Raw genomic sequence first — 17,151 nt, forward strand, 5'->3', positions numbered from 1 at the left:
AGAGAGAGAGAGAGAGAGAGAAGGAAAGTTTCGATACACGTTCGCGATTAAAACTAGACTCTCTGTTCGGTAGATTATGATTCTCGTTAGTGGTACAGAACGTACCTAGCCGAATCGGAAAATAGCTCGAGCGTATATCGGTGTCGATAGCACCGGCTCAGCCGCGATAATTTCCAGTGAGTTAACTTGCTAGCTAGCTAGCTAGCTAGCTAACCTTCACCGTGTTAACACCAATTCAATACACACCCGTGAACGTATGTATACATATATATATAAGTAGATGGTTCTCCGTTCTAACATCGAAAGTATTTATATCCCTGGAAATTCTACGAGTTTATCTACGTATATATGTATAAATAGCATTTTCTCGGCTCTACTTGTCGTTATATCACCATCGAATTACGACCCAACCCATTAATATCTCTTTAATGTACTAACAATTGATTAAAGAAAATTGACAAAATTAAATCATTGATTCCAATGTTTCGCAAAAAAAAAAAAGAATACACTTACTTTGTTTGAAAGCCTTCAAATTCTTCTTGTTGTTCGCTGATCGAAGCCTCGAGATCCAAATAAGCTCCATAATCGCCATCTTTGTAGAGTTGAAGAGCCGTATCATCGAGCTATAACATAATTAACAAAAGGAAACGTTCGTGAGCCAAGTTGTCTCGTTTTTCCTTCCTGTAAATATGTTAAATATCTTTTTTTACCCTCTATCTCTCTCTGCTCTTCTCAAATTTTCAAAAAAGATTCCGAAGAAAAGGGTAAGAGAGAGAGAGAGAGAGAGAGAGATAAAGAGATAGAGAGAGCGTATGTGTATATGTGACCCATATTTCTAAAAACTTTAGCTTGAAAATAGTTTTCAGCCAGTGAGACGACGGTGCCCGGCAAAGCACAAGCATTTATAATGCCCTCCTGCATTTCTCCGGTTTCTAAGCGGCCTCCATTCTAAGGATGAGCCTCGTGCACTGTTACGAGAGACCAAATGCTTGCGTAATACTTCTTTAGGCTGAACACGTGATCCGAAAACTCGGCTACAAATTTTATATTTTCCAAAATAATGATCTGAAAGTGATTAGTCGTGTGAACTTCGACTAATCGGTCTTCACAGATTAAAATGACAGTTGCTACGTCGATAACTTTTTCTAATAGTTTTTATTACCATGTTTATAACGATATCTGTTTGAAAACGTAGACATTGTAAATCTGCTCGCTCGCTCGCTCGCAAACGTGTAAAGCTAAATGTCAACCGATCTAAAAATCTGATAATCTGCCTACTGTTATCACCGAGAAATTCGATAACGGAAAGGCCAATGCGATAGCTAGATCGATACTATCAATTAATGGATTGCGAAGCTCGTTTGTTGCTATGTGTTTCGTACTGTCGTAATGCTTCTTTAAAACGGATAAACAAACATCTGACAAAGTATGTACACGTTCTCGAGTACACTACTCGACTCTGTTTACACCGTCCTAACAGTACGTGCTTTTGAACAACATTTCTTCGTTAAAAATATTTATGCATTAAGCGTAGCAATGAATTCGATGCATATTAAAAAATCATTGCATCATAATCGGCATCTTATTTTCGTCAAAAAATTCGGCAGTTGCCTGAAATATAGACCGAAGTCATCGAAAATGATGGAGATTATTTTGAAAAATAACAGATTTATGATTATTTTATAAATTAATATATGAATAGCTATTCCTATGTATATAAATATATAAAATGAAGCTTCACATCGCTATACAAAAATAATATTCTTGTTTATTATGTCTAAACGCTCATCAAAAATCAATTTATGAGATTCGATAAAAATTCAATTGGAAAAATATGTTTAAAGTGCGTTTATAGATTTAATAAGAAATATTTCGATTTTGTTTACGCAATAGCATTTAAAAAGTATTACGTTAAAACAAAGAACATTGTCGACATGTAAACGACGACGGATCGGGTAAGGCTTCGCCCGTTTTCGAGTAGGTTTCGCCAGATTTCTCGGCACATTGCTCGTCTTGCGTAGGACGACGCTTCTCTCATTCTTCTGAAACAGCTTTGTTTGCTCAAACTCGTACTACACGGGTGTTATGCAGTTTCTCTCCCTCCGCTTTGCCGCACCCCTTTGCTTTTTTGTCATCCTCAAACTTCTAACGCTTGCGAACAGAGAGAAATACAATAGCAACGATAGGATGAATGCCCTCGAGGAGATCATTAGTGTCATGTTGCAACTCGATTTCCGCTAAAAGACCTCTCATTATCTGTTTATTATCTGTTTTTGCATAATGTATTAATTAAACGAGTACTTTAAACGTTTGGAATTTTGATAATATTTAATATATTTAATATAATACTATCCCGGATAATTGTCAAACGTGAAAATCTAAAATTTGCTTTGATCGAATAAAAAATCAAACATTTGAATTTCTAAAAGTAAACGTAAAACGAAATGTTCGTTCCGTTAATTTTGTTAAAGTGATTTTCAAACTAAAGCACGACTATTCGAGAACACTCGAGAAACATCTTGGAGATTGTACCAACTAACAATAAAACGAATTGAAATGATACAGCATTCTCTTCTTCTCTCGTAGAAGTTAGAAAAAAAAAAAAAAAAGAACAAAAAAGAATTGAAGAAAGAGTGTTAGTCTGCAATAGAAAAGTAAAATAAAAAATAAAAATAAAACGGTCGACGTAGGATGGTAGGCAATATCGGTTAACGACGATGCCATCGAGACTTTACGATTTCTTTACGACGCTCAATGGATTTGTACTCATATTCCCTTTTTCTTTCAGGAAGATTTCAACAAACTTTTCTCTACTCCCCTTTCCAACGTTTTCTTTATTATTCTTCAACTGAAACTTTTTCAACGTGAAGGGTTATTTTTCCCACACGAGATCTGCTTCGTACGATCCTTAAAGTCATGCCTACAATCTTTATGCAATTATTTTTAATCACTTATTATAGAATCGTTTAAAAAAATGCTAACTGTTTCCGAACGATTTCACCCTCTTCCGTTTATAACGTACTATGCAGAATCATCACTCTAGTGCAAATACAACGATATTCCTCGCAAGAATCTGCAACGTCATACGTACATATGCATTATAAAAAGAAGAAGGAGACGGAAAAATAGAACAAAAGTAAATAAATATAAAAGTGAGAGAGAGAAAGAAATATGTAGAATTTGCGACTAATCAAGTTTAATAACGTTTTCACTATAATTCGCCAGAGACTTGAGACGTATATAAATTGACGAATAAAATGTCGTTAGCTCGCACACGAACAAATAAGACTTATATAATTATTTCAAAAAGAAAAAGAAACAAAATATTTGATTATCTTTCAACGTTATAGTTCCACTAATAATTAATAAAATGATATAATAGAGAAACTTAGTAAAAAATACAAAATTCGTAGAAAACGTCGTTGGTTTAAAGTGGAATAAGTTGGGCTATTTGGCCTTGCAAAGAAGAAAGGCGTTGCGGTAAAATGATCTGCTGCAGAGAGAGAGAGAGAGAGAGAGAGAGAGAGAGAGAGAGAGAGAGAGAGAGAGAGAGAGAGAAAGAAAGAGAAAAAAAGTAACATGTATTCTCATTAAAGTCCCAGGAGGATCCGGCTATTAATGAGCCGGTGCGACGTTTACTCCGAGTAAGCAACTGCGCACACCTTCGCCGATCCTTAGAACTCATCGAAGTATCCTCGAGTTATTATACGTGGACAAAAAGATAATGAAAATTGCGGAAACGCAAATATTCCTCGCAAAATAACAATGGTTATTGCTAACATACGCTGCAACAGAGATACATTTCTATTATTTGCATTTTCTCTACACTCGCGTGCATGCGTACTTGCGTCAATGTAAAATCCGATAAATAAATATATAAATAACTGGCATATACGCGTGAGATATAAATTTGATACTTATCTAATATCGTTGTTACACCTTCCGATGCTCGAATAAGAGTGACAGTAAATACGAAAAAAAGTTACGAAGATCAATGTGTTTACAAGTTCGACAAAGAGATTTTGAAAAGAATAAAGACGACAATAATCGAATGCTTTCATGGGCCGAGGGGTAACGTATGTATAAACAAAACATTTACCGATCGAGAAACCATTGTTTTGATGAACTTAATCTTTACCTACCCCTTCCCTTTTCAGTTGTCATTATTCTCTGCTTCCGACTAAATGTGTTTGGACGTGTTCCTATTACAGGTATTATCCATTTATATTATACATATTTTTTTTCCTCATTGCTTGCAATGTTTTATATCCTCTTTTTTAACGATCATCTAATTAATAATAATAAAACTTTAATATTTTAAGTACTTATGTGTATGTACATATTTATGCATGTTAAATACTAAAATTTGATTTTAATCTGATATTATTAATCTTGCTAATTAAATTACTCAATAGTCTTTCCATTCTCTCCGAAACATAAGCGATCGATAAAATTGACCACCAATACTTTTTCTTTTTGCTATATATCGGAAGTAATTGTTTATTCAGACATTTATTAAATTATTCGTTATACACATCAGTATCATATATATGTATATATCATATATTTTAATTAACTTTTGAATGATATTGGAAAGTTAAACCAACTTCGAAAAAATTCCCTGTTTCTATTTGAAAAAATGATTATACAGCTCATACATGTTTTTCTACTACATACAGGAATGCATAACCTTAACGGAAGTGGTTTACTTGACAGACGTAGAGACACGAAAAAATAGAAATATAATCTCGAGGATTTTATCTTTCTTTTTTTCTCTCTGCTATCTCTTTTACTTTCTTCTTCGGTACTTCAAATTGTGCAATAGAACGCTAGCTCTGTTCTTCCTTTGCTACTTGACTCGTCGTATAAAAAAAAAAAGAAAAAACTAGAGGGTCCTCCTCCGTATCGTCCCGAGACGAAAAACTCTCGTCGTCAGGTACTTACGTGCGTACATACAGCCTACCCCCCTGTGGTACAAAAATATCCAGACGTTTAAAAAAATGATAGACATCCCCTCTTCATAGAAAGACCCTTTTGCGTTTCCATCAACGCTTTCTCACTTCTTATAGGCTCATTTCTAACCCCCGCTAACTCTCTAAATAATTCTCGTCATTTTTGAAGTTTTCCCTTTTTCGAAAACTCAAAAGATACTTTTTAACTTTCAACCCAACGATTCTAACTCAAGAAATCTTCTGTCAATTTTGAAAAACCTGTTTAACTAATATTTACAATTTCAACAAAATAAGACGTCGCAACGTCTAAAAAGTTACCGAGGTATTTCTTATATTTAAAGACGATTGCATCCTGATTACACTAAAAAACTATTGCGGACTGGTTATACCGGAAGTTGATTTGCAATGAGTTTACTTTTCTATTTCCTTTCTATGTTGACTTCGATCGAAACTCATTCGACGGGAAAGTCGACATTCTTTGTAAGATGGAAAGTTAAATCGCTCGTACGACTGCAAATCACTAGCCACCGCGGCGTGACACTCGACCATAAAGTTCTATAGATTCATCTTGAATTACGTGACACGAGATCCAACATTAGCAGCGTTAGATGATTCGAGTTTGTTCCTGTCGCCTCATCCAACAAGTGTCTATTCAAGTGGTTTCACGGTAAATTGCTGATAGTTATAGTTAGTTATAGGAACAACACTTCCCATATGCACCTATTTATCTAACAGTTTTTCCTTTCCATATATCTATTATTTAATCTTATTCAAAAGTACGTTGATATTTGCAATAGACACGATTATCCTTAAAGTAACTTTTTGAAAAATAATTCTGCAAAATAACGCGAAGAAAAAATCTACAAAAACAATTAATCGACCGAGAGAACCGTTTGCAAGCATCAATTAAGAGACTTCAATGGATTTTTAATAGACGATTTCGAGAAAGACGAGATCGACGTGCATTTTTTAAGCAAAGTACTCTTTACTCGATAAAAAGTTGCCAACGTCGACAGGACTAAAATTAATCGTCGCGTTAATTAATTTTGCTACGCAGACACCTCCTCTCTCTCTCTCTCTCTCTCTCTTTCTCCCGTTTATAGTCAAACTCAATTTTACATGTCTTTTACAATGCATTTACCCGGGTTGATTTCGATCGCGAGCTTGGGAATTGTGAGAAATAAGATAAAAAATTATACTGATATTGTTTCCTCGAGAGAACTTCCCGTTACCTATGAGAAAGAGCATGCTATGCAAACACGTAGGTATTACAAAACAAAATGCGTCTTCGTAAGCCTCTTGGAAATGGGTTACCGAGCATAGTAATGACGCGCGAAGAAAATGAAAGACATGAGTAGAGAAGACGCCATTAATTGACTTTAATTAACACACAACTACAACATAGTGATATCTGATACACGAATGTGTTTCACATTCGTTGTACAACCATTCAACGGCAATCACGAGAAAGCAATGTAATTTGGTTTCGATAACTTCATCGAATTCGTTGAACATGTAAAATACATACTAATCAGGCGATACCTGTTATACAAAAAGAGAGAGAGAGAGAATAGTCACATTAATTATACGATTTTCTATAAAGAAATCGATAACAAGAAACACATTTTTCCGGTCGAACTCAATATTAAATGATTTTCTCTCTTGAGAATCGCTTTTATCGAAGAAATTGCAATTTTCTGCAACTCACTGACTCGGTCTCCGTACTTCTGTCTCTTTCCCTCTCTCTTTCTCGTAAAGTGCATTTCCGATGCAAATACCATACGATGCCAATGACCGGATAAAGACAACACGATAATACAAATAAAATGAACGATAAATAAATAAAATGTGGACGAAATAATGTCCTCGATATGTATTCTTCAATAAAGATATCACTTTAAACATTGGTATAGGTGTTACGGTCATTTACAACGAAGCATAATACATGAATTACGTAGCAAACGATCTATCAAATCTGTAGAATTAAGTATCACAACATGTAATTAGATATAAAATGTAATTTCAATTGAATATCATTTCAGTGATCGTATCGCGAATAGAAGGTAACGTTTTATACGCGTTCCTCGAATTTTTATCAATTCAAATATAAACGTAATTAGTACTCGAATATTTTAGAAAATAATTACATTAATTACCATAAAAAGATGAGAAAAAATTACTCGAGATTTAGAAAGAATAAGAAGAAAGAAACGTTAAAAAAAAAAGTCAAGTCGCAACGATCTTGTAGAAACACAGGTGACTTAATGGAACGGTTCAGTTGATACGGTCAACCTCGTTAAAGGCGGAGAATGGTGTTAGACGATTAGAGAAAGACAAGAGAGTTAGAAGCACTCGATGGAGAGGCGCCCGTGCCGGATCCGGGCACGCGAAACACGTGGGACATACTCGCTCGTGAATGTAACCGTTAGTTACTTCGCCTTCATTACCACTAATTAGCGGTATCCACGACGGATTGACGCTAGAGATGCACCCATTTTTACAATGCAGCGAAAATGGGGTGTCTGATGTAAAACAACAAAAGAGAAATAGAAAGAAAAAGAATTTACATTTCTCTTCTCTAATTTGTCTTCTTGCTGGATGGTAAATACGATTTGAAATAATGTCAGCACGAATCGCGGTTGACAATAACGTTGTTACCTTTTACCGTTATACTATTATCTAACCGCGTAGAAGCAGAAATAAAAATTACTGACAAACTTTATCCATAATATTAGTAAATTATCTATATCTATGTATATATATATATAATAGGTAATAGATAACATTAATAACTTTTTGAAAAAACATGAAATATCTTTTCACTGAAGATACTAACGTACTTTACTTTCCTACGAGAGTCCCTTAATTAATTTCATAGAAGATAGTTATGCCTTCGGCCGATATCAACGGCATAAATCTCGCGATCAGTGATCTTTCTTGAATACGTAAGCACTTTGGCGACATAGTTCGTAAACGAGGAAGGAATTATGCTCACCTCGAAGCAAATCGATCCATCGATATCGAATTCTCTCGACGTTGTTGGTTTTGCCCATCCACCATCTAGTAAGCACATACTCTCGCAATCATCCACAAATAGCTAGCTATACCTATATATACATATATATATATATATATACCTACTTAGATACATCGCGATTGGATTATCGATTTTCTCGAGGAGAGTTCGACCTAAGCTGAAAGAGGAAAGACGTTCTTGTCCTTCGAGATAATTAAGCCTTGGCTAACGATCAACGTTCTTTTAAGTTCTTACCTATCTCTCGCTTCATTCATCCCCTTTCGCTAAACGAACGTAATTAGTCGTGGTCGAACGTAAATCTTTTTCCTATTTTGCTCGTCTCTCTTCTCGTGTGTTTCGTAAAGAAATTCTTGATGCAAGTTTTGATCAATTTTCGAGTAATTAAATTGAAACTATTAGCGATACTTCGACTAGAAGAAGAAGAACAAAACGAAACGAGTGTGCTCCGATGACGGAGAGGTAGACAGCATCCTCTCGGAAGGACGAGTTCGGGCTAGCCATGGTAATTGTCATGCAAAGTAAAGAGCCGAACATTAGCATCATAAGCGGTCAAATATTCCACGTTCCATTGTGCTCGCTCGTTAGTTCATTAATTCACTGCAACGCGACACCCCCGGACTTTGGATTCCTCTGTGCGCTTTGCTTTCAAATGAATCGCTAGGGAAAGTCTGACTTTGCGTTTAATTGTAACCTGCTGCGTAATTCATGATATCGTAAATACGGAATAAACGGATTTATAATGGTTCAACATCCGGAATACATATTTCAAAGTATTATATAGTATTCTACAAATAGAGATTTCAAATTATATATCAATATTGTTTTATTTCTTTCGACAAATTTTATTCTCTTACTTAAAATATAAATTAGAATTCTACTATCGATCGTTTAATTTTTGTATCGACATCGAGATAACTCTATGTTAGTTACACATACCACATACATATCGTTGATAGTTGAATATTATTAAGATACATTCAAGTGTAAATCTATATGGATGATAGAAAATAGTAATAACAGTTAAGGTTTTGTTCGTAAACTTTTATAAGAATCCCATCACGTATCCAATTTTCCGGAGATCAGCCGTTTCGATCCAGAAGCTTTAAAAATCAGCAAATTGAAAGTAAACCGTAGCAAGGCGATGCTGACCGAGAGATATCAACGTCATCTTCGCAGTCAAGCTCCGATCTCCTTTTCTAATCGTATGTGTGTGTGTGTCTTTTTCTCGATCTAGTCTTCTCTTGGAAAGAAAAATTCTCCACTGTTTCGTGTATACTTTCTCTGTTATACGACACAAAACCCACACGTTGGTTGATGACATCATACATACAGATATATATTTATGTATGTATAATACTTATAAAGTTGCTTCAACTTCCGCGTCTCCAACGTAGACGAGAGAAAGAGAGAGAGAGAGAGAGAGAGAGAGAGAGAGAGAGAGAGAATGAAAGAAAAGGAGAAAACAAAAAGTCATCTTCGCGTAATGTCAAGCTTCTCTTTGATCTTTCCGATGGTAAAGGAACGCGGCTTTCTAAAGAAGAACGAGTTCGAGTCCCTTTGTTAGGAACTGTGCGCCGCGGTCGTTCCATACTTTTCCAAGCAGATCAATCCCGTCGTGCTGATTTTATGTCCCTTCTGTGGAACATCGGTACTTGAACTTGTAAACTTTCCAAAATACAATAGAACAAATAAGACAGTAAAAAAGAAACACACAAAATGGAAGATTTCTTTAAAGAGATTTCATGAAATATATTCACATTCATGATATCAATTGTTATTAAACTCGTAAATGATACGATAGAAATGACGAAATAAGCAAATAATAATAAACCGGCGAGAAAGAATAAAAATAAAAAGAAGAAGAAGAAGAAGAAGAAGAAGAGGAAGAAGAAAATAAAATCGTTGAAGCAAAAGCGAGTTGATTGACAGGAAAGGCGTGAATAAAGACCGCGAACGAAGCCGTGGTCACGATGAACGTTAAAGAATCGTGAATTCGAAGCCGGCGTAAAACGGCGAAACAAATCGCGAAGCAACCTCTTCTTCTTCTTCTTCTTCTTCTTCTTCTTTACCTTCTTCCTTCGAGCGATGTATGCGATGCTCATTGTCGCAGTCATCCTTGTACGTCGATTGGTCGCGCTGTTATTAAGAGTTATAGCGAGACGAGCGCGATTAAACTTTCCTAAGTCTTGTATAAAAAGAAGAAACGAGTGCCTAAGGGGGGACACGATTCGAAATGAACTATCGATCTCTCGATTGAAAAATATTCAAGTCTATTTTAAGTACTCTCGTAAAAAAATTCATATTATTCCATCGATGGCAAAACTCTTAATAGAAAGGGAAAAATAAATTATTTGCGAAAGAAGATATATCGAATTAAATCCTCTTTCTCTCTTCTTAATTAAGTTCCAAACTGGAACTTAACTGGAAATAAATGAAAGGCGAAGCTTCTTACACTTCCAATCAGAGAATAGAAATTCGAATGAAATGATTAAGCTTTTATTTATTATTTTTCGAAATAGTACTTTCGTGAAAATAAAATTAGAAAGCAAGATATTCGCGTCCCACTCTTGTATCCTCGGCTATCGAGCGTATCGTAGCTACGTATCGGTGGCCCGTATCAGATGCCCCTATCAGCCAATTAGTAGAAATGAGATCGGAGGCGTAGATTAAGGAGCAACTTCCTGTGACATTTGGTACTGGCACATTTCAGCGAACTCCATCGTTACCCTTAGAACCCTCCTCTCTATAGTCTTTAACTCTACAATGTCTATTTAAGTTTCATACACGTTATATGATGTAAATTTAATATATATATATATATATATATATATATTGTATATACAATTTTTGATAGCACGACAGACCCTTGATAAAATAACAAAAGTTGGATAGGAGAGTTGTCGTAATAGAAGAAAAGAGAAGGGGGAATAAGAAGTATATCCGTTTCGATGGTTTTATGCTTATTTCCGTAAAAAAGTTATACAGGCAAAGCGTATTATCCTTCTTTCTTGAAATTCGAATGTGCGCAGCAATGTCGTTTCGTGACCAGCTCCGGCAGGAACTCGTAAGATTAAGTATCAACCTTTTCGTACCCGTAAATCAGCAGGGAATAAGATGGAGCACTGAAAAGCAAAGAGGATGGAATCCTTCTAGGGAGGACTTGCCATCGAATATTTTTCGTTGCATTATTTACGCTAACGGAAGATTCTTTAGTAAAGTTCCTTTTTTTCTTTTTTTCTTTTCTACGTAGAAACCGTTTCAAATAGAGGGACGTATTTTAACTCGAGCTCCTTTTCTATTTTCACTATTTGATGCTTTAACTTAGAGTTTAAAATACAAATTTTCGAATACTTCACATTTTTCTTACATTCTTTTAACAGTAACCATCTTCTTTTCGTACGTTCCTTTAAAATTCACGAATGAATACAAAATCTTACGCTCTCGAGAGAATCTTTCTTTGTCAACCGAATTGTCTTTATTAATATTTATTAAAATATTCCGTCTATGTTTTAAAGGCGCGTTCCCTCGAAAAATCCTTTTTAAAGATATTCCACATCTTTTTTCCGAGAGATCCGTTATTTGCTTTTAAAAATGTATTATTGGATTTCACGGATTCCCCGGGGTAATAAAAGACAGGGAGAAATAAGAAAGGGAGACAAAAAAGAAAAACTGCAAAGACTTTTGAGTCTCATTAAGAATGAATGACTTCAAATTCGAGTCGTTATGATGGTGTTTCGCGTTGCAACGAAAATGGACGACGGTGGTGTTAAACGGTCCGCGTCTGGACAGCAATGTTCGAAACGGTATGCAAGAAAGAGCTTGGATGAGAACTTGTGTGAGCGTGTCAAGAAATAAGAGAGCGAGCAAAAATATGTAAGAAGATGGAGGAGAGAGAATGGGACATAGAGTGAGATGGTTGGTTAGGTAGAAACGTAGGTAGGTGGTTAGGTAGGCAGACAAGTTAGTAGGCGGAGACCGTCTATCAGGTGACTTCCCAAACCTCCACAACTTTTACACCAACCTACGCGTCTCTACGTGCATGAAAGTAGAAGATTGTAAATACTCATGTATATGTATATGTGTATAATGTGTATGCATTCACATGCATGCAATATGCCTAAGCTCGCTTTCACCCTTATATATTATTTTTCAGTCTTTTCACAACGATCGAAAGAATAAATAAACCAAAAATGTCGAGAATCTCGAAAAAAAATTTCAAAGAATTTTCACTAATTAAATTTTCAAAAGGGTTCTCTTTCTTTTTTATTATCAGAATAATTGAATTCATTGAAAAACACGAGACAATTGTATTTTTATTCATTTACCTTTATAGATCTGTCGAAACTCTGAAGCAAAGTATAAAAGAAAGTATATAAATACAAAAAATTCTCGCGCGAACGAAGAAAAATGTATGAAAGATGAATCGAGAGAAAAGATAGGAAAAACAGAGCCGCGCGTACAGATATTCTCGCTTTGATTTGCCGATTCACGCATTCCTACTTCTACATAGTCGATCATTCTCTTGTGTAGACACCTTAAAGCGGATGTATCATCTTTTTGTCGCATGCACACAACCTCCTCTCCCTCTTTTTCTTTCTACCTCGTATTCCTTCCCACTATACAATCTCTTCTCGGTGCATCGTTCTAACATGATGTTGTTAGTAGAGAAAAATCTCTACTAGCCAACTCGGGAAACAATTTAATCGCACGTAGCTTCTTTATTAAAGCTGCAGTTTCGAATATTATGCATTTTTTTTTCTCTTTCCAGGAGAGATCGAATGTTCAATTTAAAAAAACGTTAGATACGGTAAAGTAAATGAGAATTACTTTCGACATTATTTGACACTCGATATCACTCGTAAATTAGTAAAAAGAAATTTTGTGGAAGGAAGAACTATGATATAAAAAGAAACGTACGTCGTTTCTTTCAAGCGATATGCCCATTGCATAGAACCTCCCTTGCGAGATAGCACTGTCCCAGTGGCCTACTACTGATTTACGTCTCTTTCTCGCGTTCGTTATGCAATGGCTTCGATGCGTTTGCCGATTCCACCCCATTCAACCCCGCTTCGGGCCGTTCCACACTCCGGTGCAACCCCGGGCGCACGATAAGCCCGTTCGCTCGTAAAATCCAACTTTCCCAGCCTCTGTCCAACTGTAACGCCGACCATAAATCTCAAACGTAACTCTCCATTAGCGCTCCGTAGGAATGTTCAACAAAAAAAAGTCGGGATAATGCTCCATCTTTTCCATTTTTATGCCGTTGTACAAATAGGAATGCAACGAGATGCGAGATCTATGAGAACTTTCAATACCTTTTATTAGTTTCTTCATTCTAATTTCTATGATTAATGAAATCTAAATATGATTAAAGGCTCGTTCTGTTATCTACATTTTAATTAAATCTCAAAAATGTTATCACACAATAGCAGTACGTACAGATAGAAAATATTTGACGTATCTTGTTTTACGTAATCGGTTAACGTTCGAGTTGATGCTTATGATCTAAGGAATACAAAGTCCATAGCACGTTTTAACGACTATATCACTTAAAACTTGAGTAAGAGAGTATGTATATAAATGTGCTATTACATAAGGGAATCTTACGGGCAACGGCCGAGTTTGTCGAGATCATCGAGAAGGATGGCAATGGATGTAGGTAGATCTAAACGGCAAGGGCCGTTACATTTTCCAACGAATACAGTCGTCGGAATGCATGCTATAAATTTGAAGCGCGTTGTATAAGGTGCTCGTAAATTCGGAACGCTGTCTTGACATAACGAAAAGAAAAAGAAAGAGTGAGAGATAAAGAAATATTGCACATGGTTAAGAACCTTTATGAACGAAACTGTTGAAAAATATAAAGGACACTCGACAAACAACTCGAATTGTGAAATATATAGTTTGCGATATCGTTTGCGATATCTACTTGTAAGTTGAGTTCATTTCCGTTCTGTTTTTTATCATCGCAGATTGGCACGAGTAAACGTTTAGAAACAAAAACGATAGACAGATAATAAACGTTTAATTATAAATATATACACCCACCCACCCTCCGTTTTACTAACCGTAAATTTTTTACATAATACTATTTTAAGTAATTAACATATAATATATAGATAACTATATACATAAAAGAGAAAGAAAGTAACTAGGTATAAGAAATGATTACTCGAATAAATAAGAGAAATATGACTTGGTTTTGATCTTGTTCGTTGATACTAAAGTACTTTCATGGCAATAATAATCTCGATAGACGAGATTCGGGAAGGTACAAACTCGAAAAGAGCGATGCTTGCTTGTAATTCGTGAAAAAGGAGCGGTAAAAAATTACACACAACGCAGAAACTTAGTAGTGTTTTTAAGATAACCGGTACATCGGCGCGATACCCTATAGGTATAAAATGTCGAGGCCATAAACGTACTTTTTACTGTTCCCTCGCGGAGAGTGTAACGCTCTGTGGTACCGTTACATCGGCCAACTGCCGAAGAAAGGACCAAAGAGAACCGACGAGCGACTCCAAGAGAGAAAGAGAGAGAGGGAGAGAGAGAGACGCTCGATCATACACGGCCGGCAAAGATGAGAAAACTATAATACAGAAAATCCAACGTACACAAGTAATATATTCGTATAATATAATAAACATTTCTTAAGACATTTTCCCAATATTCTATTCCATAGAAGTATATTAAACTCGGTATTGGAACCTTTAGAAAGGAAAGTATCGTTGAAATACTATAAATACTCTGAGCCTTTCTATATACGTATTTAATTACATAATTATTAATTACAAAATAAATCTCTTTCCATATTGATCAGTCGAAGAATATAAGAAGGAAAAGGATAGATCGATCCTTTCGTGGAATGATCGAAAAATCCTCGGCGTATTGCAGAAGAGAGAGACTCACCCTGTGAGGTGCTCGAAGAAGTCGATGAACGGCGGCAAGCTGGTTGATCAACGGCAAGGTCACGCTGAAGGTGTGCACGGGAGGTCTCGGTGGCTCCGGATAGGAGCTCGCGTAAGCGAACGGATCGACGTCGTTCAAGTACTGTACTCGACACGTCAGAGACATCCTCCTATCTGTCTCTTTTCTTCTTACCTTCTTCCTTCCTTCCTTCCTTCTTTCCTTCCTTCCTTCTTTCCTTCCTTCCTTCCAACCTTTCTTCCTTCCTCTTTTCTTTTCTTCTTGTACTTCTTGACTCCACTACTTACTCGTATCTCCGAAAAAGGTAACGCCCTTCTTTGCGCTAACCGATCGTCCTCGTCGCCCTCGCGACTCCCTCTCCCGCACCGGACCGCACGACCGCTTTACGCGAACGTACGAACCGGTTCGCAGTATCGCCGATTTGCGTTCATTCGAGAAGCTGGCTACAGCGAAACAAAGAAACCTCCTATGTATACATATATTATTCTCTCTCTCTCTTTCTCTCTCTCTCTCTCTCTCTCTCACTCGCTTTCTCTCCCCCTCTTTCTCTTTCTCTGTCTTTCTCCCTCTACGAAAATCTTGCGATCGAATAATTGGCAAAGTATATTTATTTGGAGAATCGTTAGACGCCTTACTTCTCGTCCGTTCGTTTGTATATCGGAATAAGAAGAGGTGAAAAAAAACTCGTCTACTTTTTTACTGAAAACTATATGGCCTACGCGTTTAATCTTGTCTCCTTTTCTAACGTCATCCTTTCATCCTATTCGCATTGTTCTTACTCGTGGCGTGCATAGGCCGGGCTATCCTCCTCCTTCGAACCGGCTTGAAGAAGAAGGGACGTGGCATGCTAGAGATTGGGATAGACGGAGGGAGAAACGGAGAAAGAGAAGCGAATCAAAGAGAAAAAAGAGAAGAGAGGAGAAGGGAGAGAATAAACGAGTCTGCGCCATACCACGAACGTAATCGTGCCTGTGGTCGACGAAAGAGATTCACGATCAAGATACGATTGACGAATCAGAGGGAAAAGAAAAATTTCCAAACTCGATCGAATCGAACGGAACTTAACCTAGTCCTTGATTCAAAAGTTCTCCCATAGCGGAACCTCTTTAAAATATAAGATAAAACTACCGAAATGTTTACGTATACTTTTGAAATATAACAATGATTTTAAACGAAATAAATATTATAGCGAATTAATAGGTAAGCCAGATTCGATTTGAAAGAAGTCATCTCATTTCTCTCCTCCCAAAAATTGAATCCGCGTTGAGAAAATAAGACTCCCGACTTCAGAAGAGTAGAAAGAAGGAGGAAGGTGGATAAGAAGGAGGATAAGAAGAAAAAAAAGGAGAAAGAGGAGGAGGAAGGCCGGCAAAACCAGTCGTGGCGTTCGACATTCCAGGAAATTATCGAGAGAGAGACTATTCGACCGAGTCTGTCTCTCTCTCTCCCTCTCTTACCAATTTTTAACTGCCATCTGTGATTTTCCCTAAAGATTTCTTCTTTCTTAGAACACAATGCATCTCTATTTATGTTGGAAACGAAAGGAAAGGAAGAGACCGGACGTTGAATCTCATGGACACCTTTGACCGTGCACGTTCGGAGTCTGCGCGACAAGACTCACATACCTACATATACCTTCGAAGTAAATACCGAGTATGTACATGAGCAAGCAAAGCAGATAAATGAAGAACGAGAAACAGAGAAAGAGAAAGAACGATAAGGGTGGGAGGGAAAAAAAGAGAGAGAGAGAGAAAGACAGACGAAGCACGCGCAACAACACGCGTGCTTGCCGCGCACAGAAAACTTTCCTTCCGTTCGGTATATTTTCCTTTTTTAATTCTCTCTCCCTCTCTCTCTCTCTCTCTCTCTCTCTCTCCCTCTCTCTCCCTCTCTCTCTCTTTCACTCACACTCTTTCTCTTTCAACGAATGATTTATTCGAATACGATTACATCACCGATACTAAAATATTGCTCACACTAAAAATGAACGTGCAAAACACAATCTTCCTCAATGTTTAATGATAGAAAAACCATGAGAGTGTGCGCGCGCACTTCTTGCCGTTAAACGACGGCGGCAAAGAGAATAAAATCGTGACTCACCTCGCGAACAGCCGCCGCGACACTGAGCGTCGCGCCAGACACCTGTCGCCACCGGGCGACGGTGGCGTCGCCATGCGGCACTTACCCTTCCCTTTCTTTTCACTACCCCCACCCCTGCTCTAACTACCAATGCCC

At 36.9% G+C, this 17,151-nt stretch overlaps 1 protein-coding gene across 4 annotated transcripts in view; it reads right to left on the reverse strand.

Moving 5' to 3' along the window:
• LOC106783831 (FH1/FH2 domain-containing protein 3) overlaps nt 1-17,054 on the reverse strand; it is a 48,183-nt gene extending 31,129 nt beyond the window's left edge. For 2 of the 4 annotated variants that reach the window (XM_014742770.1, XM_014742777.1), the window contains exons 1-3: nt 16,893-17,027; nt 14,899-15,359; nt 514-623 (exon numbers count right to left, since the gene is read on the reverse strand). In XM_014742770.1, the coding sequence (XP_014598256.1) occupies nt 514-623; nt 14,899-15,063 (275 nt within the window). In that variant the 5' untranslated portion in view covers nt 15,064-15,359; nt 16,893-17,027. Of the gene's footprint in view, nt 1-513; nt 624-14,898; nt 15,360-16,892 lie in introns of all 4 variants that reach the window. The other 2 variants (XM_014742748.1, XM_014742739.1) reach the window with 2 other exon arrangements.
• Between the last annotated feature and the right edge of the window lie 97 nt (nt 17,055-17,151).

Source organism: Polistes canadensis, unplaced genomic scaffold (assembly GCF_001313835.1).
Source record: "Polistes canadensis isolate GaletaPanama2010 unplaced genomic scaffold, ASM131383v1 scaffold_1, whole genome shotgun sequence".
In the NCBI taxonomy this organism is placed as follows: Eukaryota; Metazoa; Arthropoda; class Insecta; order Hymenoptera; family Vespidae; genus Polistes; species Polistes canadensis.